The 27727-nt window shown below is 38.0% G+C and overlaps 1 protein-coding gene across 1 annotated transcript in view; it reads left to right on the forward strand.

The window, feature by feature from the left end:
• Window positions 1–27727, forward strand: part of LOC106749443 (hemicentin-1-like) — a 410426-nt gene that overhangs the window by 357565 nt on the left and 25134 nt on the right. Inside the window, exons 6-9 of the mRNA XM_014628886.1 lie at window positions 3532–3683; window positions 19657–19801; window positions 19970–20100; window positions 26781–26940. Coding sequence (XP_014484372.1) covers window positions 3532–3683; window positions 19657–19801; window positions 19970–20100; window positions 26781–26940 — 588 coding nt within the window. The remainder of the gene's footprint in view (window positions 1–3531; window positions 3684–19656; window positions 19802–19969; window positions 20101–26780; window positions 26941–27727) is intronic.

Consider the following 27727-nt stretch of genomic DNA (forward strand, 5'->3'; position numbering starts at 1 on the left):
TTATTACGAGATAGATGAGAGGTGAAAAACAGATAGATAGGAAAATAGATAAAAAGATAGACATACGAAATGGAAAGGACGAATACGTCTTTTACTCTGATTAACGTTATTCGAGAGTTTGTGCTGGACGTTCTGTTTCTCGTCTCTCATCGCATCGACAGCATGCCGTTTTCGCAAGTAATCACGGACTCGTGATTGGACATGTACGAATCATCCCCGAAAGAACGGCGAGAAAGGACGGACGAGCGGCCGGATATTTTTCGCTCATGCGACTTGTGACATTTATGTGCCGTGGCGTGTCGCGTCGCGTCGTAAATCAATGAGCTTCCGTAATGCATGGTCCCTATAAATACTATCGTCGAAGCTCGATGAGTGTGTAGCTGTAGTGTGTATGTGTGTGTGTGTGTGTGTATAAGTGGATGGACGGGTGCAGGTATGTGTGCGTATATATGCGGATAACATTTGCCAGGATTCGCGGAGCGTACCCGGCATTCGCAAAACCATCGTTTGCGGTCACTTTGCGCCGTTATCGATGATATCGCCTTATTCACATCTATAAATTCTCAGTCACGTCGCACCTCCGCATTCCCGCGTCACGGTTGGGCGCGCGCGAGACGCGCGTTTAAATCCGTTTTTCCGGGCGTTCGGGGTTCGACGCACCCGGGGCGCAAAATTTCCCGCGCATCGACCGGAAAATTCAGAGGACGCGCGAAATGGAGTATGACGTTTCCGGATATAAAGCGAGTGAGCAAGCGAGCGAGACAGAGAAAGAGAGAGCAGGAAAAAGGGAAAGCAGTAAGGGGGATATAAATATTAATTCCGCCGTCTCACAGCGAGCTTAACCTATCGATGCGAAAACCACTCGCATTATCCGGAGAGAAAGAACGAGCGAGCGAACGAGTGAGAAAAAGAAAAAGGGAAAGGAGAACAAGCGGGCGAGGTGCCGACACTTTAATAGTATTTGCCAGCACACCCCGGGCGAGAGTCTCCCGACGACAATTTTCTGAATAACTTCGATTTCTCTCTCTCTCTCTCTCTCTGCTGTTCGCGAGCGGAGCAGAAAAGCGTGGGGCCCGATGATGTATCGCTTTATAACAAAGAGGATTTATCAACGTCAATTTGGCGCGCGGGAAGGTACGCGTCTTGCGGCCGGTGACCAGCTATAACGAAGGAACGACGGCGGTCGAGGGTGTGTAGCCGGGCGGTTAATTTTACCCGCGCCGTTATCGCGGGGACGTTAGAACAACGAGCGGGGTTAATTAATTGCGGCCCTTTTTTAATTTCTCTCTCTTTTTCTCTCTTTCTCTCTCTCTCTCTCTTGCTAGACACCAGGATTACTGCGAAATTTTTAAACCGATACGTCCGCTCGGAGCGAGCGGCGCTAAATTGTTCGGTATCTCGTTGAAACGCGACAACGGAGCACCAGGGAAATTTGTCGAACTCAAGCGAGTCGTCGGGTCTCACTCGCGCGCACGGCGACGATAAACGAGGCGTGCGCTCGGATCTCACCCTCTCTCGCCGGGCCCGAGGTCCGACGGACCGATATAAAAAGAAGCGTGCGCTCCGTGAGAAGGTAGAAATACGTATCGACCAGACGTCGATTAATTTGGCGCGTTAACCGAGTTGTATTTTCGATGTGAAAAGAGCGGGAACGGCCGACATGGCGATTTACAGTATTTCCGCGCCGGAAGCTGAAGAAGGTCCTCCTTCTCGGGTGTGCATTGCTAAGTCGTCTCGCGAAACACTTGAATCGTGAAAAAGAGCGCGCAAGATGGGGCGCAAGATTAATTGTCCCCGCGCTCTAAATTAAGTTATTCACTTTGTTATGGTGCTTGAGCTATCGCGCGGCAAGATACATGGCGCGTGATAAAGTAGTAAGAGTGCGAGAAAAGAGAGTCGCCGGAGAGAGGGAGATAGAATGAGAAAGAGAGAAACAAAACGGAGGGTGGGAGAACGGTAGGATTAATGAGAAGAGGGAGTTTATGATCCCACGCTTAAAATTCGTCGTGCTGCTTACGCGGAGGATGTGTTGGTATACGCTGCGAACGCGCGCGCGTTGGAAATACCTGAAGGGACTTTCGGATTCGGCGCGTACCTCATTCAGGGTCGCGCATTTTCCGTCTAGACGGATTCGTCGCTCCTCCAGGTTCATTTTAAAACGCGCGCATGCTATAAATATAAATATAACCGGGTCGCGCATCGTCTCTCACGAGAGCCGAATTTGAACCTCGGATTGATCGTAGTGTATTCGTGGTAGATTTGATCGCATGTTCATTATGAACGTGGCTTGCTTTCGGTCTCGATAAATCATACCATCGATTCTGTTATCGAGTCGATATCAGGAACATCGTTATTCTGAGAGTGCCTCGTTCCACGCGCGATGTCGTTCTACGTGAAGTGCGAAGCTAACGTTAGTCCTGGCGGCGACCGTTAAGTCGGGATCATTAAAAACGAGTGTCTTGAGTCTCCGGTTTCTGCGCCATAGCAATCTTGATTAATGACGCCAGAAACGAAGAAATCCATGCGAAATATGTTGAGATAAAAGAATATCCGTCCATAAAATGACACGATTGAACACATCTGTAAAATACAGCAAGTCCAACATATGAGCATATATACCACATTACATCACATTAGTCCTGTATGCAGGGCTGGACCCTGGTTTGGTAGAGGGAGATATGTCATTCATTTCGTCATATAGTAAATGTAGAGCGGATTGTAATAACGATGTCAACAACTTTAATATTCTTACACAATTAATGCATACTTGTATACGAATGCGCGATTTTCAGTAAGCTGAGGACGAACTTGCGGAACACGGTCGAGAGATACGTAGGCGAACATAAACTACATTTGAATCGCGGCGATGAGAATTACTTCGCGCACGTACTTGGTTGCTGCACGGGTTTCTCGTAGCGAAAGCGCAGAGATGGTAATCGAGAATCTAAAGAGAAGCAAAATTAAATTAAATTAACCGCAGAATAAAAAATGAATATCGGCTGAATATCTGGCGCAAATCCGCGGAGACCGGCTTTTATCTAAATTAATGTCTCAGGTGGATAATTGTCATTGGTCCACGCTTCTTAACTCGCTAGTCACAAATCACATTTCGCCGGGAAAATCTCATTATCGAGCTAGCGACTAATGATAGGTGAACTTTAAATCTCACCGATTTCAAATTTTATATTATAATCGAACGTATTCTTGTAAATCTTTGACAGTATGTTAAGAATGATTAAGATAATAAAAAAAGAATAGTAAATATCTTTCCTCACTGTTCTTCCAATCAGATTTTTCTGATGGAAGCGGTCGCTGTTAATGACAGATTTTATCAGCAGAATTTTACTCATTTGCAGTTCTAAATTTATAATTATGATCTCCAACTATTGACTACTTCTCACTGATGATATACTGATTGCATTTAGAGAGTATTTTAATGCGATCGGACGAAACGATACATCCCTCGGCCGCCGACGAGCGACCGCGATAGGACGCGCTCTTTACTCATGCTACGAATTAAATAATTTTCAGTCAGCCCGCTGGAAGTGAAGATAATTGGCGCGAACCAGCCGTTGTCGGCCGGCAAGAGATACGACTTGGTCTGCACAACTTCCGGTTCCAGACCGGCGGCCGGCGTCACCTGGTGGAGAAACGGTCAGCGCTTAGTGGATTCCAAGGAGACCGTAAGTATGTCCTCGACGGAACAATTTTCGTCCTCGCACACGCGTGAACGTATATTTCGCCTGGCCGAGCTATTCCCGGATCACGCGTAAAAGTCGGACTGAACTCTGAATAAGAGATACCGCCCCTAATTTTTTTTTACCCATACGCACGTGCTATCTCTCGTCAAAGCTTTAATAGAAGGCTGGGGCGTTTTATAGATATACAGCTGTAGGGTTGGTTGGATTATAATTCTTCGGAGCGACACCCGAGTCGAAATTTTGGCTCTATGGTGAACCTTTAATTCTACAATACAGTGAAAACTGAGATGGCAAAAAAATTCAATTTCAGTTCTAATGATATGATTTACTCCTACTTTGACCCTGATGACGTATGACCTGATGATCTTGCACCACGTATATATTGAAATATTATTTAACTACTCGTGCAATTAGAAAAAAATATTGACCATTCAAGAGCTAAGATATTTGCAATTAAAATCGACCCTTTTCATACGTGTATCTTGAGATTAACTTCTTATCTTGAGACAACCATTCCTGAATCGTTTTAAAATAGTGCTATTTCTATTTCTATTTTTCATATTTTCTATAAATTAAAAATAATTTTGTGACGAAAAATTATTATAATATTAAAGATTAATATGCATACATTATATCACAAATTTCAGAATTATTGACTCTTTTGTTTTGAAAATATATCAATGTCAAGTTTATAGTTTAAAATTTATAATAATATTCAAAATTTATATGTATATTAAATACTTATATATCTTTTTCTATTATCTGTGCATCTTTATTAGATCTACTGATGCATAAATGTAGCATTAATAAGGAAAATTAAAAAAAAATATTTTCATATTTATAACATTGTGTATATATATACANGATATCTAAACAATACTTGTATCTAAAAAAAAAAACGTCTGCAAAATATCCTTTAGACATCTTATTGTCTAAAAAGCGTTTTAGGATGTCTTAATAGTGTCTGAGTGAAATAAAAATATAGAAATGTAATTTTGCTTAAAAAATATTAAATATATGAATAGCTCTCTTGATACGTCACTGAAAATACGACATTAAGTCCTACAACCTCCTTAAGTTTCTGTTTTAGGGTTAAAACAGATTGTTCGAGATAATGTTAACTTTAGCTCGTTATAATTTCGCTCCTGTGGACCGCTGAACATTTTTCGGTTTTTTAGTTTTCACACGACATACTTTTTTCTTGATATATCAGGTGTCCACTACGACGAAAGAACGTTATTTTTTCTTAAATCGCATTTACAAAACCATTTGAGAATTTTTTTCGAAAATACTCTTTTTTCCGTTTTCTTGCAATCTTTTTCTTATAATAATAATTTTAAATTCAAAACTATTTTCTTATCCTGATATAAACATTTTATTCATACTTCTATTTTCTATATTACAAGTTTAAAAATATTAATTAGAGAGAAAATCACGAAGTTTAACAGTCTCACGGACCGAAATGTGGCGAATTAAAAACTCGAAAATAAATATATGGTTAGCTAGGATTAAGATTAAATCTATAAAATTAGGTTCAAGAGAGAAGTTAACCTGTTGATTGCCACGCTAATTTCCATTGATTATTTCAATATTCAATTAAAGTTTGAATCGGAGACAGTAAATAAATTCACGATGTTCAATCTCTAGCTCAATTAATTAGCTCCCTATTGGCTATATATTGGATCAGTGCAAAAATTCGTGCCCGATTCGTATAGATGGAACTGATGAAGTAGCATGGCGACTCTGTTGTTGTTTATGTATGCATATTATATATTGTTGGAAAGATAACAGTCATAGGTGTTATTTGAGCATCAGAAGTGTTTGGTTGGATTGAATTTAAGTCGTGAGAAAAATCATTGAAGATGGACAAGAAGTTGCATTTTCGACATGTGATGCTTTACGAGTTTCGGAAAGGAACCACTGACGTTGCGACAAAAAATATTCAAGAGGTTTATTCGGACCGTGCCCCAGCCCTTCGAACAGTAAAGAAGTGGTTTGCTAAATTTCGTCGTGATGATTTTAACTTCGAAAACGAATCTCGTTCTGGGTATCCTTCCGACATCGATGACGACGTTCTACGCGCATTAATAGCAAACAATGCACGCATCTCGACGGAAGAGGTTGCTGAGGCCCTGAACATTGATCGATCAACCGCGTTTTGGTGTTTAAAGAAGATGGGACTTATTCTGAAGCTCGACACTTGGGTACCGCATTCGCTGTCCGAAAAAAAAAGAACAAGTTGGACCGCATCTCCGCAGCCGTTTCTTTGCTCGGACGCTTGGAAAAAGAAATTTTTTTGGACCGTTTGGTGACTGGCGATAGGTTCTGTGTACCAACGTCAAACGCAGGAGTACTTGGAAGGAAATAAATGAACCGGCAGATTCAGTCGCCAAAGCCGAATTGCATCCGAAGAAAATCTTGTTGTCCGTTTAGTAGAATTGCCAAGGTGTTTTATATTTTGAGCTGCTTCCTGTTGGCCAAACGATTGATTCAAAGTAGTACTGCCAACAACTAACCAAATTGGATGCAGCAATCCAAGAAAAACGCCCGAGCTTGGTTAATCGTAGAGGCGTCATCTTCCACCATGACAACGCTAGACCACACACTTCGAAAATAACTTTAGACAAATTAAAACAGTTGAAATGGGCAATTCATTGCATCCATCATATTCTTCGAACATTGCACCTTCCGATTATCATTTGTTTCAGTCATAACATAACGATTTAAATGGCAAGAATTTCGATTCTGTGGAAAATCACATTACCGCGTTTTTTGACGCAAAACTACGCGATTTTTTCAAATGTGGTATCCACAAATTGGTTGAACGTTTGAAAATGATTGTCGAAAATGGTGGCGAATACATCACTGATTAATAAAGGCAGTTTTTTTACAATAACAACTGCTTGACTTTTATTTACAAATCGGGCACGAACTTTTGCACTGATCCAGTACTTAGTACGCTATATCCAATTAATTATATTTTATACGTTATTAGTGAGATGCAACGACATTATAATGTCAGTCACTGGTGACTTCTATGGAAGTTAACGTGTTAACAAGTGTAATATGCTCAAAACAAGTGTTTCCTAGTGTAAGCCAAGCAGGTACAAACTATCTTTAGGAGTGTCAAAGTAACATCAAAATTTCGACTCGAGAATTGTTCCAAGTCGATATTTGGGTCCTATATTAAACCTTTAATTCTACAACACAGTAATAGCTAAGATAGTAAGATTGGTTCAACTTTAATTTTAATAATATAATTTACTCTTACTTTGACCCTGATGATGTCTAATTTTCCGTTTTAGTATGAAAATAGGTTATTCAAGGTAGTATTAAAATTAAATCTGTAGAATCAAAGGTTCAAGAGAAAGAGAGAGAGAGAGAGAGAGAGAGAGAGAGAGAGTTAATATGTGTCAGTATCGTAAAAATTTCATTAATTTATAAGCCACTTAAGTAGACGCAAATTTTTCTTAAGCGCGTCAAACTAACATCAAAATTTCGACTCAGGCGCGAAGGAAACGTTATCTCGTCGGCAACACCGGCGTTAAACGAGCATTTCGTTTAACTGAGGTGAACGCAACGCGCGCGATAGAGCGTCGAGCGAACACAGTAGTTTCTGAATTGTCCGGCCACTTCGTCGTCTCTTTCTCGCCCGACGCATTAAAAGCGCATCTATCACCAGCCGGAAAGCTTCACGCTGTTCGTGCCTGAACGTTCGCGATTTCCTCCGTACATATTGTCGTTGCATCGTTCAGGATGCACCTCCGTACAAAGCATCGAAGGAAAAAGAGGAAGAGAGAAGTAGATAGATAAATAAAGATAGAGAGAGAGAAAGAGAGAGAGAGAGAGAGAAAGAGAGAAAAAGAGAGAGAGAAAGAAAGAAAGAGTTTCTCTCTTGCTGCTCACGGATCTAATTCGTATTCGATTCCCTTTCCCGACGCAAAAGACCTTCCGAAACGCGCTCGTCGTACAGACGAGCCACGTATGCTGTACTATTTCCTAGATGAAAAATGAGATGATTATTAACCTTATACGTATACATATAAGACTCAAATCGTTATAATCAGAGCTATTATAACTTTATCACAAGATATATACAAAATATTCTATTATAATTATAATTATTTATGTGATTTTTACTTTTAGGAGTTATGTATAAAGTTAAAATTCATATAATTTTCCGTCTAGAGAATGGTATACATGAGCATATATGAAACTGGCTGAACAGACGCGCACCGATGATCCGCAGCGAACGTTCGTGCTTCTTTCGTCGTGAATTCGTGTGCTCGCGTATTATATTAATCGCGTGTTTGCATTCGGCATCGGATTAATCACTAGTCAGACGACGCATTAGCGAAAGATGACGATTAATCTCCCGCTCTGTGTGTACGTGAGCGAGCTATTTAGTTGACATGTGTCCCCTAATTTCATCGTGGCCGGAGCTGCAATTTCCACGTTCAATTTCCGCGGATTAAACGACGGACGCGAGCGGAAAAAAGAAATAAAACGGGAAAAAACAGAAGACACAGCCGCGGCCGATTACGTGATTGACTGCCGCTCACGGCGCGGCGGCGTTCACGGTGCGGGGATTACGTTTAATTAATGAGAAACGCGACTATCTTTAAACGGCGATGTCGCGCGATACGCGTTCTCATTGCGGCACCATTCGACGCCAGATAATCGCAAGAATTTGAAAATGTACGATTAATAACAAGTTAAAGAGATACTATGCTGTTAACGAATTTAATAAGCTTTGATAACGTAGAGAAGATCCTCAAAATATTATGTTACCTAGCATTGACACGATCACGCTACTCTTTTTGTATTTCTTGTATATATATATTTTACGCAAATATGAATGCGATGAATGCGCGCTTCTGTTTTACCATATTTAACAGGAAATTTAGCCAAGAAATATAAACATTTTTCTGCAAATTTGTCGTATCTCTTTAGACTTCTAAATATCATTGAAAAGATATAAAATATTGTTTGAAATTTTCCTGATTGGAGTATTGACCTAATCGGTACGTATAAGCTGCAGGATTTCTGTATGATGTAAATATTTATGTTGTTAGCTAGAGATGCCAATTTTGAAATTATTAATCGTTTTCGTCGCACATTGAGCGATGCTTCAATTCATTTTCGCGCGTATTCTCACTGTTTGAAAGTATTTATAATTCTACGCAACTAATAAGACATACATTTTGCAGAAAAAATCAGTGTTTTGTCGATAAAGTTTTCAAATATTGCATGCCCTTAAGATGCCATATTTGAAAACTCTGCCGGCAAAATACGGACTTCTGTTTGCAAGATTTACTCCATATTGGCTGTACAGAATTGCAGATGCTTTTATATAATAAAAATACATACAAAAACGAATTGGAAAATTGTTAACTGTGCGATGAAAATGATTAAATTTTTAACATTTTTTAAATTTCTAGCTGTCAATAAGAGTAGACACTTATTCGATTAATTTAAATTATTATTCTTTAATTATTAGCATTTAATTAATATTTAAATTTCAAACTTTCTTATATCTTTTCAATTAAATTTAAGAACCTAAGAAGTTTGCAGAAAAATTTTGTCTTAGATTTTCCGTTAAGTATGGTAAAAAAGTAACGCATATTCATCAATTCATATTTATATCGCATTTATATTTACGTATGATTTATATATACAAAAAAAACAAAAAGAATAGCATGATCAAGTCAATATTTATGTAAAATAAAACTATGAAGATCGTCTCTACGTTATCCACGTTTTTATTCATCATCGACTCTGCATTTTTTCAAAGGGGTACCATTTTTTTTAAAGAAAAAATCAGATGAGAATCTATATAGAAAATCCGTATGAAAATCCCACAGTTGCTCCTGAGGATTTGCGCTAAAAATCCAGATGTTAGATAGAAATCCATGTGAATTCCCCTATAAATTTTCACAAACCATGCAGATTATATGGATTTCTATACATTATATAGAGTCCTAATAGCATGATTGTGTCAGTGCTTATGTAATATAACATTTTGAGAATTGCCTCCACATTATCGACGTTTATTAAGTTCGTTATTGGCATCTTCTTAACAATACCTCAGCTCGCATGATAAACCTTTACTTGCAAAATTGCAATCAGTAGTGAAATTGTTTATTATCGATTTTTCTCGCGCAATCGCTTCACATCGTTCTTCGTTTCGTGCAACTTATCGATCGCATCTTTCGTTGTTATTATGCTTGTTTTTTTATTCTTCCAGGGGCAGAGGGAGGGGGGGNCAAAACGTGTTTACGTCCCGGGCATGAGTTCGAGGCTAGGTAATAATACGTTAATTAACAATCTGAGAATCAATTTCACCAGTTCCGGGAAGGATGACAGAGAGGATGTGAAAAATGGAGCGACGGTATGTCGGCGAGCTCTCGCGGGCCAATTGTTTACTGCACGATTGGGATGTTCCGTTCGCAGCGCGGAAGTCTCTTCGGATAAACCGTGTATCGATTCACAGTAGAATTGAAAATGAAACAACATGAAAAAAGCTAAAAACTGTTTTAACGGTATCACTGTCGAAACGCGAGCACGAGTGCACGCGATGCTCCGGTAAAAGGAAAAAAAAATCGAGCGAAGCTTAACATTTCATCGTTACGGAATTAATCAACGTTATTAAAATAAGGAAGCGTGTCGGGAAAAATCGATAAATCTAATTACCGCGCGTCCAGAATAAAGAATATCCTCGCTGAGGCGATTACGATAATACTTAATCTATGAGAATTCTTGTGTGTGCATGCTCTCCTTTTCTCTCCTCCTTCGTTTTCCTTTCTCTTTCCGTCACCCTAGCTCTCATTCGGGCACAATTCATTAATTCGTTCGATTTCATTTTGAGTACGACGCGCGGAAGTAATTCCGATTTAATGTAAATCGAACGTTCTAGCCGGGCGCGCGCCGTTTTTGTCGCGCGAGGAAACGGATGAAGGTATTTAGTATACAAAGCAAACAAACGTCAATGGGAAAGCGGATTAGCGACGAAATGAAAGAACGTACTTTCGAATAAATTGACCCGTTGCCGGGCGAAATCGAGCATCGGCGCTGTTTATTCTACATCGATCTCCCCTGCCGCGGTGTTCCGATACAATACACTGGGTAGTGTATACGGAGAAGCGCGAGACGACGCGCCGGATCCTCGGGTCGTCGTATCCGCCGCGTTTTGATCCGCACTTAAGACGACGACGTAAATATTTACCGGGGATTAGGGCAGCGGCGACGGCGGCAGCGGCGGCGACGACGATGACGAAGGGCCCGCGCGCATGCTGCAGAGAAAATATTGTTTCAAAGTCGACGCGACGTGACATTGGAGATTGTTTCGCTCGCTTACGTAAGAAAGTTAAACAGAAGCGACGGCCGAAGGAAAATACAACGAGAGGTCCGTTATAATCCAGCTTGTACGTACGAGACGGAACGTCGGAATCGCCGAGAGGTCGTCTCATCTCGCTCTTTCTGCGATCACGTTGCAGTTGGACAAGTTCCCAGACGCGTCATGTCCCCGAGTTGACATTTCAGTTTCTGCATTAACCCCGCAAATTCCGTCGAACTTGAGGAACCAATATGGAACTTTTAGATATAACTATACAGATTATTGTACCCACCTCACTAATGCAAATAGCCATTTACTACTGTTCCTTCGTCAAGTCTTAATGGGAAGCTTGTTTCAAAATTGTTTAATGTTCGATTATCTCTCGATATTCTTCCTATTTGTATTAAATCTTTACTCTCAGCTACGGTAAGTAGTGTTTTAATTATGTAACTCGTACACAGGAAAGCCTCACAAACCGCGCGATTACACCGTCGCATGCCTACACGGCTAAACTACTCTCTCTCTCTTTCTCTCTCTCTCTCTCTCTTTCTTTCTTTCGAGGTATGTGTATCCACATATAATACCTCGAAAACGAGCTCCGTGCTGGAATATTTTTCCCCGCTCGAATCGCCTGTGAAATTGCAGCAATTACATTAATCGATCCGACCCCGCGGGCTGCGCGACCGGAAATATATTTTTAATGGATAGCGCATCTCATTTCGTAATTATCTTCGCGCGAGCCAACGCGGCGCGGTGCGAAGCTACGCCACCATCGGAACGAAATTAGAGCGTGCCTGCCCCCGTTGATTTATTTCCCGGCAAGACGTGAAATTTATTATTCGCGCTCGCCCGGCCGCGTTCCGCCTCGCGATTATTTTTTAATCGTGCGACAGGACGCTAGGAGAGCGAGAGAGAATAAAACAGAGAGAGAGAGAGAGAGAGAGAGAGAGAGGGAGAGGGAGAGAGCCAGCCACATCCAGGCGCTGCTAGCGCGAGATTGAAGGCTGCTCGGCCGCGTGCGTCCACTTTTTCAAATGTCAAGTCGAGGCAAGTTGGAAAAGCGCGCAGGGGGATGTTTGGAGGTTTTATCAGGTATTTTGCTTTATTTCGGCCGTAAGGAAATGAGTAATGAGAAGCGATGCATTTTTTCCGGCCAAATAACGTGTCGTTTTGTCGCTGCGCGCGGGAAATACGAAACGCGCATGGCTACTCGAGTTTTTGCCGAAGTTCGAATATTTAATTTGCAAACTTGCAGAACATAGGGAATATTATTCGAGAAATATTATTCGACAAATATTATTCTGGGAATCCGTATTGCGATCGCCGAGTTCAATTTTCAGACTCCGGGACACACTTTCATGCAGCGCGACGACACAAAACGGTAAACGTGCGTATTTCGAAGCTTTGAATGTGCGTACAATTGGAGTCCTAGATATAAATAGAGAAGCGCAACTGAATTCGATGTCTGCCATTTCCTTTGCATGGTGATACTTGGGGCAAGCGAGTAAAAATTAAAAAAAGAAATATGAGTAAAGAAATAAAGTTACAAGAAATTAATTTCAATAGTTAGAGTCTAAATAAAAATGCCCACGATTTGTAGTTACTCGTTATAACCCAATATATTAAAAACAATTTTATTGAGTCATAATATATTAAAAGTATATAACAAAAATATTAACTTGCGGTTAGAGGTGAAAATGATCCAATCTGATGGTAACTTACTTAATAAATTACGATAAATTATCTGATAATTTTGGAAAGTTGGTAAAATGGTAATTTTAAATAAATATTAAATAAACAAAAACGGTATGTTTTTTTTTGTAGTTTTTGAGCTGCTGAATATGATTCTGATATTTAAAAAATTTCAATTCATTGAGAATGTATTAAAATCAGCATATGAAGCTATTAATTATCTAATACTGTAAATTATTATTGTTGAGCTTTACGAACATATTCATTCGTGATTTCCTGCTAGTAGTAAAACATGATGATAATGCTTTCATTTTTAATGATTCATATTCTGATCAGTCCACGTTCGTGCACTCTATATAGTAGAATTTTTTTATAATCATATTCTTGGGACTAAAATGAGACTATTTTTTCCTCAATATTTGTTTATTTGTTTTTTTCTTATATATATGTATTCTTCTATATATAATATATAGATTTCCGTTTATTAAAAGTATTTTACTATTGTAATATTTTATTACTGGAAATCATAAGATTTACACAAAAAATATTTTTAAGCACCAAGATCCGCTTTAGAAGCGAATAAGGTCTTTTTTATTTATTAATCTGTGTTTTGTTCATATGTCAGTCAATTTTCACTTAATATTGTTTATTTTATGATAGATTTACACTTTCATTGAAATACCGTTCTCATAATAGCATCTTATATATTTAATAGCTTCATATGCTGATTTTAATACTTTTCCGACAAATTAAAATTTCTAAAAAGTCAAAATCAGATTCAACAGTTCCAAGATTACAAGAAAGCGTGCCGTTTTTATTTTTTACTACGGGGGCCAAAATCGGTTTATTTTATCCATCGTCTTTTCTGTGCGAAATACTCTTAGTTGTGATGGGTAGCTTATGTCATGTGATTGAAACAGCCAATCAAAACTGGCTTTCTCTGTTGCACTTCTCTATTTATATTTACGGTTCTACATACGATGACACGTGAAAAATGCGCAAAACCAGCACAGATGAGCAGGGGATATCGCTTGGGGTCCGCATTCATCGAGAGTTCGCTGCGCTAAAGTCGGATGAGTTTCTCGCGAACTTTCAAACGCGAACGGTAGAATTTATTCTATTGCGAAAATCGAGAATCCGGAAACGGTAGCGGCGACGGCGGCGAATGTTAACTTTGCTACGCGCTTTTACTTGGAAATGACGGCCGAATATGACGGAAAAATATAGAATAACCTTGCGCCGCCAACTTTTAATGTACGGGCGAGAAAAAAAATTGCAGATGCAAATTCCACGCGCTTCCTTTGCCACTCAATATTTTAGACGGTGAATAATGGTATTTGCTCAGGCAGCAGTGTGGAAATAGTGTGGAATTCTCATGCGTGTGTTTCGCGGGCCAGCACACGCTCTCCGATCGATCGTTATAAAAATAACACGACGAACGCGGCGCTTTGACGGTGACCCGCGATCGCGCGAGAGATCTGCCGTGGAAAAAATTTGCTCGCCCTCTTTCTTCTCGCGACACGTGTTATTTACTCTCGCCCGGTCGGTATTCACCGCTATCAATCGACGGCTCGATATATTTACCGGAAGCTAACTCGCAAATAACTGATTTACCGAAAAGGCGGCTTTGTCCGGCTTTTGCACCCACACACACATACGCACACACACGTACGCGCCCGAAGCTGATCCTCCGATTGCATCGGTCGGACGGGAGATAAATTTCGGGGACCGTATCAACAGAGAGCAGTTAGCCGGCCACTCGACGTAGTAGCTAGCGACCGTCCATTAAAGCATCGATTCGCCTTAATTGCAAACGCGAATCCGTGGACGCGCGGCCCGCGGTATTCGGATTTAAATTATTCGTCGCCTAACGACGCTTTTACCGAGGCTCTGCGACGGCGGTCCCGCGATAACGATAATTCACATACCACCACCATTACCTGCGACGCACACGTGGTGAACGCCCTCCGCGTATACGCACACACACATACACACACACATACGCACACATGTGGGCGAGCGTCCAAGCAAGAGAAAAAGAGAGAGAGAGAGAGAGAGAGACGCAGCCTTATTTTACGGCCGCTTTAAGGAACTGCGAGCGACTCGCAGCGGCGGCTGGGCTCGCAAATTACATTGAGTGCGCGGCCCGACGGTGTAAATCGAATCGAAAGACCCTCTCGACGCGACTTTCCGCGGAGGTGCGCGCGCGATCTCTCCGGAGGGAAAAAGAGAGAAAGAGAAAGAGAGAGAGAGAGAGAAAGAACCGTCTGCGAAGCGCTCGAATAAGTTTTTCCGCAGCAAGAGAATCGATCGATCGTCGTCATCGACAACGACTCTTGGCGAAGAGCCGATGCGATATCGCATGAACGCTAAATGAAAATCCCTCGCGAAATTCTTCGCGCGCGCTCCGGCAATATTGTGAGATATTTCTGCAATCGTACGTTAAATAACACTAATTTACCAAGTCTTGTATTACAGTATACACAGAAAAAAAGATTTCTTTGGATTTAATGTACTTGTTCGTTTAACTTGAGTTTATTTAATATAAACAACATAATTTAATATCAAATATCATTTTATTTAGATATAAGATGAAAATGTTATATCTTTACTGAAGTAAACCATGTCGTGTGTGTTTGGTAGAAAATGTAATATTATTTAGAGGAAATAATATTTGGTTTTCAATAAAAAAATTTATTTCATTATATATTAAATATTATTCCAACGAATAACAAAGAAGTTAAATTATCAGTATAAGGCCATGAGGAACCAAATATGGTTGTTCCATTGCCATTAAGTATTAATAATATTATATTATTAATATAATAAATAGGAGGATAAAAATGTCCATCGTGTATGCGAAACGTATCGAACTTTCTGACAAACAAAACACAATAATAGCCTTCTACATATGATCTTTTAAATCGCAGTAATATTAATTATTAATTAAAATTTTTNACTCTATTTATTGACTCTATTTATGTTGCGAGAAATACTACCTCGATCAGGAATCGAACTTAACAAAGAAGTTCTTGAATATTTTTCTGACATTGTGTTATTTCTTTTAAATAATTTATTCCTTGTGACAAACATTGTAATGTTTGGGTGAAAATATAAAAGAAATATGATATTTGATATAAAAATATTTATTGCTTGAAAAATTAAACAATCCTGTTTATTGAATCAAACATTTGTTTATTTGTTCTATTCCAAAAAACAAATTGTTTCGATAAAGAAATTTGATTAAAACAATTTTATTAAATCTAAAAAAATTTTGTTTCTTTGAAAAATTGTTTCTAGGATAATTTTTGTCGCCGAGTTCAAATCTGTCATCGAAATAGTATCAGGTCAGGTTTTTGAGATATGAGAATAGACATTTTTTTAGTACATACTGCATTTTTATTGGAATTGGAAAACAAATCAGAAATATGTAGCGTTTTCGTTTTTATATGAATTTTTGGACCGTTTCACGTATTACAATCCAGCAGTAGTCGCCCAGTATATTTTCGTTCTAATATTTCTGGTAACGTTCCTCAATTGTCATCAAATCCTAATGAAAACGTCCGCCTTATTTATTAATTCTCGTATTCAAATTATTCGGAAAAAAATTCTAGATGTGAACGCAAAAAGTGAATTTTTAACGACACACGTGCACCTATTTTGTTATAATTTTTCAATAGTTCTGCAACAATTTGTTCGTAGTTGTCGTTTTTTTCGTTTCACAGAAAATCTTGTATAATGCTATTAAGAGGAATAGAAAGGGTTTGAACGCCCGAAAAATCGGTAAAATTTAATTTAATATAATATAACAAATAGAAGTGCTGCTGCCGAATCCATCCCACAATATACATGTATGTCGCGCGGAACTTTGATTTTGCAATGATTGCAAATATCCAGATAATCCGATTAATATTTTCAAAAGAGGCAAACAGCATTGCATTTCCAAATATTTCCTCTACATAATGAACTAAGAGAAAAAAGACCCGATAATGATTAACAAATGATTAATAAAATAACAACATAAAACCAAAATGCACTGAAAATAATGCTATTTATTGCGATAACTTTTAAATAAATAACATTTTCTCACTGAAGTTTAGTTAGTTTTGTAGAAAATTTATTGCTCTTTCATTAAAAAAATATCTCGATATCTTTGCTCGTCTTTAAGTTATTGCTGCAAAACTGCGGGAAAATATAGTTTTGAGAAAAACTCGTTTAAAGCTTTGGTACATTTTTTCAGAGTGAAATATGTTACTAACATCGGTTAAAAAATGGCCTGGATTATAAAATGAGGTTTCTAATTCAGCTTCAACAACTTTCTCGTTCAGCTGTAACAATTACTCGTTTTTTTTATAACTCTGACTTCTTTCGTTACAGAAAGCGCATCGATTTTAGTTTCGTTGAGACAGTCCTCGTTGTATTTTGTACATTTCGGCGGTACGAGGTACGTAAGATATACTCCTATTGATAAGGCGCTCATTGAATAAAAAAATCATTTTTTCTTCGTCTTTAAATAGCGTTATGACTACATACGTAACAATAGCGACAATATCGCTCCGTTGAAAGAATTTTTTCGAGCTATTTTTCACACAGTTGAGTGAAAACTCTCATTAGCATTTTGTTATAATGATCGATGTATCCATAGACATAGTAAGAATAGATCGAGCAAGTCCTCTAGTAGTGAAGATCAGATAGAAAAAGACGGACAATAGGTGTCGTATAGCTCTCTCTAATGAGAAAAGAGTGGAGAGAAAGAGGGGTAAAAGAGTAAGCAGACAGCTGAATACTCAATCGTTTACGCATCACTAATCTTCTCATTACTGTATAACTTTTTCTGATATGTGAACGAATATTCAATCTGTTCACTCTTTCTTACCCCTCTTTCTCCCGCTCTTTCCTCATTAGAGAGAGAAAGCTACACGGCATCTATTGTCCGTCTCTTTCTATCTGATCTTCAGTTCTCGCGCCTCATGCTCGGTCTATTCTTATTATGTCTATAGATGCATCTAAATAACAAGTTATCCTCAAACAGAACTTCAAAGGTCGACTTTACTGCATTTTTCTTTGTTTCATTTCCTATCAATTGCAAATTGCGTGTCGCAGCGTGCAATTTTATGCCGCCGATCTTCAAACTGCCCGCACATCGGTTCATATTTTCTACTCTCTTAAACTCAATTTTTCGAATTCTTCAATTTGGTAAACGAGAAAATACATCTAAAAATTCGCTCTATCAGAAAATGTAATAAACTGAAAACCGATTTTTTCGAAATTTCAAACATATTTACCTCCCTTTTAAAAGAATTGCTCAGTTTCATTTGCCGATAAGTATGCCAAAAAGTCTTTGTCATCAAGCAATTTTCTTACTTGAACTTTTCAATAAATATACGCTCTTTAAGTTTTACACTTGAAATCCGATGGTCATCAAATATAGTGCTGCCAGTATATCTAAACAACTTAACCCAATAAATTTTTCTGATGACAAATTCAAATTCAGCATCCAAAAATACATTAAAATAGCTGTTTCCACTTCTTGCATTAAAAGTTATTAAAAACTTATAAACTATTATTCGAAACTTAATAAAAAACAGTTAATATATTTTAATCAGAAGTATGATTATACCTCGAATAGAATAGAGAGCTTTACGCGTTGACTGAAGTCCGCAATACCGAAATATTAAATTTGGCGAAAGCCTACGAAAAACCTTGTGGTTACTTGAAGGTTTAACTATGTTGCTAACGCTATACAACTTTTTCAACAGTCTCTCCGTCCGTGAATTTCGCTTCATATGATATGATGCCCGCCTCACAATAATATTAAGTTTAAAGGTACAAATCTATTACTCGAATAAAAATGTATCTAATCGGCCTGACTCAAAAGTTAGGAGTGTTAGCCAGTATAGGCTAAATTAAATTTTCTAACTCGTTACTAGTTTATTAGTGGCTGATTATTCACTAAAATGTACAGTTTTGTGATGCAATCGTTGTATAGCCATTATATATCAAATACGATAAAGTAGATACGCTGTCTGTCCTAAAATATACTGTAATACTTTAATTTAACTACTATATACTCGCCACAAATATTTAAAAATAAGGTAGCAAATCATAATTGAAGGTATATTATTCTATAAAAATTTATAAGAATTTATAAAAAAATTTATAAAAATTTTGAGAAAGCAGATGTGAACGTTACATCGTTGCCTGGCAATTAATTAAAATTTTTCATTTTATACCGTTAATTTCTTTTGTTTAACCCTCAGTTAACTTATTTACTCAGCCATTATCGATTCACCAGGAGAAGTGAGCGTTACATTATTGGCTAGTAACGACGTTAGACACAAATTCATTACCTCGTTGCCAGACACCAGCAAGATTCAATTTCTACTAGAATAGTTTACAATGTTTCCACCGAGTTTAAACCTGCCATTTTTAAATGGAGTTTAATTTTATTTCTTTCTGTATTTACCGCGCGCACCAACACGATCGCATAAACCCGCAGAGACTCGAAGAAATACCCATCCACTCACCTATCTATCCTCGGGGATAACACGTAGACCTTGAATAATTCAATAAAACCCGGCGTAATGACGGTTCGACCCTGAAGGATAAGAGGCCACTTCTTCGTAGTTAGAAAATAGGCGGAGCGACTTCGCGAGAGCGAGATAACGAGAGATTGATCGGGAGTTTCGACTGTGCTTGGCGCGCGGACCCTCGCAGGTGATGAGATGAGAGGACCCGGCGGTGATAGATACGCTTTTAATATATGGGCGAACAATGCGTCGTCGGTACGACGCGATACGAAGGTTCTGGGTGCTCGCGCTTCAATGAGGGGGAAAAAAAGAAAGAGAATGGAAGCGCGGGGGGAGAGGCGAAGGGGACGGCGGCGACAACGACAGACCGGTGAACGTTATCATAATGTTGTTGCAGACTTCCGCCGATGGGAACACGACCACCAGCGTTTTATCTTTCATGGCGACGAAAGCGGACGCCGGCAGACAGTTGTCGTGTCAAGCTGAAAATCGAATCATGGGAACCGCGCCGATAGAGGACGGCTGGGTGCTCCAGATACAATGTAAGCTCATAAACGACGACGATGCCGCCGTCCGGATGTCGACTCCCCATGTCGGGGGAGAAGCGTGCGCGCGCGTGTGTCTCGCCCGAAGACCCTCTTTCCTTATTTATTCAGACGCGCGGCAATCCGGTCGATTTTGACGGTTTATCCGAAGGTCGTGATTCGCAGACACGCCGGAGACGCAGATCCAGCTCGGCACGTCGCTGAATCCGAACGCGATACGCGAGGGCACGGATGTCTACTTCGACTGTCTCATACAGGCCGAGCCGCCGGTTTATAAAGTGGAGTGGCGGCATCAGGTAAGTCGGATTCTACCTTATTTTCTAAAGACGATGCTCCACGGCATTTTCAACGTTCGATCGCGACGTTACACAGAGGACATGTTCAATAGGCGCACACATACACATGTACATACACTCGCGGATTTCAAGAATTGCTATGAGAAAGTTTAACATTTTCTACCGACACCGCAGGGAGAAGGATAAGATGACGACCTTAAGATTTGTCAATTTTTCACCATTTTCGTAATAACGTAAAAATAATGATCATTTTCAAAACCTTGCCAATTATCTGCATAAAACAAACAATTTATAAATAAATTTATAAATAAAATAAAAACAGTTTATAAATAAATTAGAATTTTGTTTAATTTATCTTCTTTAGTGAAGTGTCAATTTCGTCATTTTGCTCCTATATGTGGTAAGATGACTTTTGTTAGTGGGTAAAATGACGAAGGTTAAAAATAAATTTTTTGTACAAGAAATAACTCATATTTTATATCATATTTTGTTATTATGTCTGTATAACACGAGCAAATAAAAATACAAATAGCAATAAAATTATTATTTATGAACAAAAAATATGATTTGTGTCATTGTAAATCTTAAAGAAAATGTGAGTGTAAAACTTAAAGAAAATAAAATCTAGGAGAACGGAAATAAGAACAATTATTTATATATATTATTTATAATTACATAATTTTTTAAATAAAACAAATTGTACGAATTCATCATCTTACCTACATATGATATTCATTATCTTACATAGTCGCTATATTTATTATCTGTTTAAAAAAATATTGCAAGAGAAATAAAAAATAATAGTATTATAATACACACTCTTTTTACCTTCTCTCCCTGTGTAAAACTTTTGTTGATGATCTTGCGTGTAGCCTCGGGAAGTCCACGATTGATGCAAACGAAGTAGAACCTCTAGCTTAATTTCCTGGTTGCGAGGATGATGATACAGGCGCCGATTAACGAACTCTTTATTAATTTTGCTGGTTTATTTAAAAAGGATCAATTGCGAGCGGTGTCTTGTGTGTGATCAGATATAGTCTAGCTCCGTTGAAAGTCAAAAACCAGCTCATGTTATCGAGAGCCGCTGCCGATTATAAAGACAGCGATAGTCAACAATAACGAACTTCGTGAATGTTTTCGAAGGAGTCAACAATGCGAGAAGCAGTAGACAACAAACATATTTACTACCTATTATATCATAAGAGCCTAATATATATATTTTGAAGGATTATTTATTATTATTTGATATCTTTAATAAGTTGGATGCTAACTCGTTATTTGTTATTAGCTTAGAAAAATTAGCATATCATCATCCTACTCTCTATTTTCCTACTTGGTAATTCAACAAGATTTGAACACTTTCTCTACAGAGAAAGAAGATTACAAATGCTTTTACACATTGAAAGTACTTGCGAAAATGAATTAGAGCATTATTCAATGTGCGACGGAAGCGACTAAAAATTTCAAAATTGGCATCTCTAGTTGTCAGTAACAGTAAATCTTTAGTTGACACAGAAATCATTCAAGTTGTATATACCGAACGTGTTTATGCTGCAATGAGATAAAGGAACTTTCTCAATCGAATTTAGAAGCCTAAAAGGACACGAAAAGTTTACAGAAAAGTTGTTATATATCTTAGATCTTTTGTTAGATATGGTAAAACAGCAAAGCACATATTCATCGCATTCACATTTATATAGCTTTCACTTACATTTACGCAAGATCTATATGTACAGAAATACAAAAAGAATAATATAATTGTATTTATGTAACATAATATTTGGAGAATCACCTCTACGTTATCGATGCTTTTCAAGTTTGTCATCGTCTTTAACATCCTCTTAAGGCTCTTGTTTTTTCGCCTCAGCCATTTTGATTAATTATGTCAGAAGCGAGAAAACGTATGCCCAAAGTTCTTGAGAAATGCATTGAAATAAAAAGATACGTCCATTAAATGATACTTACGATCTATTATGTGAGCATATGTATAAAATATTCTGAAAATGTTTATTTTAATAATCAATAAATAACAAAATATTCCGTAAAATTAACCAAATCGTGATCAAATCGTGAAAGAGGATAACCTAAGAAGGAAAGTTGCATGCCATATTAACCCTACGGCTATTTATTTCTTTTAGTTTCACTATTTCGCAAGAGTTTTGGATATATGTTTTCTCACTTTTGACATCATCAAACTGCAGCGAGGGACCAGAAATCTTAAGTTCTGAGAATTATTCAAAAATAAATTCTGTTGGACATCGGCCACGTTGAAAACTGCATTGAGAAAAGTGTTCAAATTGTACTAAAACAAGACTATTAATAAACTTTCAGACGGTAAAGTGTTAATACGTTCACGTATGTGCGATAGTAAAACATTTTTCTATATTTATATTATTAAACTCTGCATGTTTTATACAGTTACGGCAAAAAATAAAAAATACGACATAATTTGTGAAAAGAGTTTTACAAATAAATCCTGGCAGCGCACGTATTAATTATGATATTTGATGTTTTCGCGGTGTAGAGAAATGTTAGATTTGGCTTCCGAGTTGAAGTTACGTTTTTCGTGAATTTATTTCCAACTTTTCATAAATATTTCATTTTGCTTAATTAGGGAAAGAAACAATCTGATACTGATGCTGATGCATGTTGCTTTTCTCCCTAATGAAGAGAACTAAAATGTTCACGAAACGTTGGAGAAACGCGAATCCAAAAGGAACGCAGCTTTAATCCGAAAACTAAACTTAGTAAAGTGTAATTATCGCGTTGACTGCTAATTGTAGTCAGCAATAACCGATGTTAAATTGCCCCGCTCATTAATCTACATATAAAATGTAACAAATTGCATGTGATAAATTAAATATATATTCAATAAGCAGTCGAACGAAACGGATAAAGAGTCGAGGTGAAACGAGTTAACAATATGGTAAATATACTGTAAATAATTTTGTGTAAATAACAGCCCATTGAAATTCTTGTGTTACTTTAACATGGAAATATGTTAAAGAGTATACAAATATATGTTAAATTAACCCTTTGCACTCGAGGGCTCCAGAGCGGAGCCATTTAAAATTTGTCTTCAAACTTAAAACAAACTATTAACAACTATTAATAAATTAACAAAATTTAAAAAACAATAACATACAACAATAACTTTTCTTTTAATGCGCATATCATTTACTTATATGTGAATATGATCTTTCCACTGAAATTGCTTCGAGTTGCTGGTAATATGAATGAAAAAAGAACTTCGAGTGCAAAGGGTTAATATATTCACCTTGTTAACACATTATTTTTTAACATATTCATCTTGTTAAAGTAACACACAAATTTTAGTTGGCCGTTACACAACATTTTTTACTGTATATACATGATGAGTCCTATTTATTCATCTTATATATCTTTGACGATTCAAACTGTGATGAAATTGAGTGTCAAAATAATCGGTGAAAATCAAGCCTGGATCAGATAATGTGTTATCTCGAAGTAAGAAACGCGCGACTCACACGAGCGCGGCGGCTGTTTCGGTGTTATGCAAAAAGGTGTTAACCACCGAGAGAATCCCAGGATACGAATTAAATAGTCGCCACTACGTCGGGGTGACAAAACTCCGCGTTTAAACTTAATTTACTTGAGAATACTGTTTAGCGAGCTAACTTTATCTCGCGGAATACCATGTGCAACCGGCTTGGAACGGCCATAGCTCTTAGCTATAACGCGAGAACCTACAGCTCTTACAATTACACGCAACATTCAGTTTGACCGAAGAATATCTCCAAAAGATCTTTTGAATGTCGTGATACTTTTCTTTTCTTTCTTTCTTCCTTTCTTCCTATCTTCAATATTTGACTTTAGCCATCTAGTTAAGAGCCTAATATCATTTAAGAATTTACACGAAAATTGTTGATTTTGGTAGTTAGATGATTATAATCTGATAAATAAAAAATATATAAAATTCGATCCGTGTACGCTAATAAAGGAAAAACATTACAACCGACATATCGTTTTGTTTCTAAGTTCTAAAGCCCTCTTCGAGCTCTGATGAAAGTATAAAATTAAAATTTACATACATGAATACAAAATTTATATGCATGAATGCAAACCAGCGACATTTCTTTATCAAATATATATAATAGTCTCATGAAAATTATTATATATTTTTTTATAAATAATTATTTTTTAAGATGTTTCAGGACTAACGCTTTTAGAAACTAAAACCCAAAACCGATATACCTATGACACTTATAAGAAATTATTAGGTGGTTGCATATAAAACCGCCCATTTTTGAGCGAAAGGAAAGATAATGGTTTGGTAGCAAATCGACAAACTGGTTTATTCAAAATATTGTCCATCGGAACAGATAATCTTGGCCCATCTTTCGGCCGACAATCGGATTCCATGTAGGAAGAATTCAGGTTTTTTGGAGGCAATCTAGTCATCCAGCCATTTTTTGACTCTTTCGTACGAGGTGAAGTGCTGTGTCGTAAGCGCTGACTACATCGACCGGAACAAATGGTAATCGGAGGAAACGATGTCTAGGGAATATAGTGGGTGGGAGGTAAGATTTCCCAGTTCACTCGTTCTAAGTACTTCTTGACTGGTTGAGCAATATGCGGCCTGGCGTTGTCGTGCTGCAAAATCCACTGTCATGGCGATTCTCCCATTCCGGCCTCTTCTCGTGCAAAGCTCGCTTCAAACGAATTAGTTGCAGTCGGTAACGATCCCCAGTGGTGGTTTGTGCCGGTTTTAGCAGCAGTTTCCGTGTCCTCAAATTTTTTGAATGGTCTTCCGCGGTCCTTGCTGTCCATAGAGAAATCACCACTTTGGAAGCGGCAAAACCACTCTTTGCACGTTGTACTCGATGGAATATGTTCGGCATACACTTCCTCTAGCAAGTGATGTGTTTTTGCGGAAGATTTCTTTACCAGGAAATAATGGAGCATAACTTCCCACAAATGTGATTTATTTGGGACAAATCTTGCCATTGTAAACACAATCAAAATAGATGATGTTAACGCGTCGCACAAATGTCACTTATGACGTTTTGGCGGGACTCTATAGACTTGTCATCATGTGTATTGCCAACTTTCAATTCGAAGAAACAGTCTACCAAACGCCATCTATTGCCAGCGGGTGGTTTCATATGCAACCACCTAATATTAGAATAGGAAATTATATATTGATATATAATTATATATTGGATAAGCATGTCTCCTCGGTCATTTCTGTTACCGAGACCGAAATTTCTCACTACTCCTTCAACCGCTCCACGTCTAACCTTGACATTGAAATCGTCAAAAATTATATTAATTTCATACTTTTTGACTACCTTTAGTACATCGTGCAGTGGCATATCTAGACTAATAATTAATTATGGCTTTATGGATCGAGTTTGTCTTGTTTTTCTCTAATGATTATTTTTGATATTCCTAATGATTATATAACACTAATCATACAATACAATGATCCTACATTACAATCAATATATATATTTTTAATATATATCTTACGTAGCAAAAGTGTCGCAGTATCACAATTATGTTGCTCTGTTACAAATCCATTTCTTAATTAAAATATATACATCTTGAAGTTTGATTACGTCTATTTATAACAAATTATTAAAACAAAAATATTAATTGCTAAAAGATATTAATATATTAATATATTAACAACATTAATATGTAACAGAGCAGCATAATTGTGATACTGTGACACTTTTGCTACGTAAGATATATATATATATATATTAACACTTTGAAGCCTTGGCCTTAAAGATGATTTTAAGTGTGAAAAAAGCACTTTAAAAAAAGGGGGATAGATATCCGATGTTCTATGAAACATTTGGAACGACCGAAACCCGAGAATAAGTCGACAGCAGAACGTATGGGATTAAATAGCCAGGCCCGAGTTATACTCGGGCTTCGGCAGTTGTCTGCGCGCTACCTCGATCTATATTCGGGCTTAGGACGAAGAGTATTAAAGGTTCTAAAACGTATGTTCTTCGAACGTTCCCACTTTGTTTGAATATAACCAAACCAAGTGAACGTAAAGCGAACGTTCCTCGAACATTTACGTGCTACTTGGGTATGCATTTAGAAAAAATATCCAATACGTTTCCCTCCGTTTCAAACGTTCTCTCTCACGAAAGTGTCCTCATTCGTCTCCGCGACCGGACGAGCAATTGATCAATCAACCGATTTCAGAGAGCACGCGAGCGAATCATACCTATGACTAGCGTGGTAAGTTCTAAAATTCCAGGGTCGTAAACAGATTGGCCTCTCGGCGATTAACAAGCTCGATTATATCTGCGCTCACTCGCTCGCTCGCGGCACGCGAGAACGAGACTCCGCGTTAAGACCGAATACAAACTTGGGCGCTCCGAGGCATCAAACTTTTATAATAACTTTCGTCATCCTAAGCAACCCCTCGTTTGCTGCTCCCTCCGTTTCCCCCCTCTCTCTCTCTCTCTCTCTTGTCACGAGCGATGAAGATAGAAACTACTAGAGAGGTTCTTGGATTCGTATACACATACACACACACACATACACATAATACACACAGGCATGTGCGTTCACCGCCATCGGCTTACGTACGCAGGATAATAATCTTCGCGCCCCGGCGAGGCTGACGGGTTCAATCTACCGGCGAGGAAGCGCCAATTACTGTGTTTCTTCTCCAGGGCAAGGCGCTCCATCATAACATCACGCAAGGCATCATAATCAGCAACCAGAGCCTGGTGCTGCAGGGGGTCGATCGCAAGAGCGCCGGCAATTACACGTGCGTGGGATACAACACCGAGGGCGACGGCGAGAGCTCGCCGTTTTATCTCAACGTGATGTGTACGTATCTCGCGCCCTGCGTACGTTTCGTTATCTCTCTCTCTTTTATTTATATAGGATATTCCAGAACCACCGTATGTTCTGAACATTTTTTTAGAACATTTGAAAACGTAAGTTCAACTATCACAATGGTGAGACTACGATAATTTTTAAATTATAAGCGATTAAAGTTGACTATAATTGTACGGCTGACTCGCGCTTATGTATGGCAGCATGAACGATATTAAAAGTGCTATCATGATGAAAACGGATTCTTTTGAGAAAAGTTTTGTATAAATATAATTTTTATAAAGAGAATGTGTAGTGTCAAAAGTAATTTACATTCTTTCGTATTTTATGATTTGGAAATCGTCTTACATATTCCCGCGTAGTAGGATATGAATTTTGATCACATTTGCCGTAGATTATTATTATATTGCACACAATATTTATTTGGTATATAACTTATTTTATCTTTTGCATTTTCGAAAAATTCGTTTCATCATGATAACATCATTATCAATGTCTACGTTGCCATATTTGAACGCGAAAAATCTCAACCATACGATTAGTCAACATTAATCGCTTATCCCCTTTAAAAAAAGCGGGTTATCAAATATATCGAATGTATCGAAGCGTTGAAACTTTCGTCTTTTACTGATGCACGATGATGATTGGCTACCCTGAAATTTTGATCTCGATACGATCGTTGCTTATTTTGACGCGTAGCTGCGGATGTTACGCATTTTGACAGTAACAGAGATATCATTTTCTCGTCGACGAAAATTTTTCGACGAATTTTAGCCCG

Source organism: Dinoponera quadriceps, unplaced genomic scaffold (assembly GCF_001313825.1).
Source record: "Dinoponera quadriceps isolate SergipeBrazil2010 unplaced genomic scaffold, ASM131382v1 scaffold3736, whole genome shotgun sequence".
Lineage (NCBI taxonomy): Eukaryota > Metazoa > Arthropoda > Insecta > Hymenoptera > Formicidae > Dinoponera > Dinoponera quadriceps.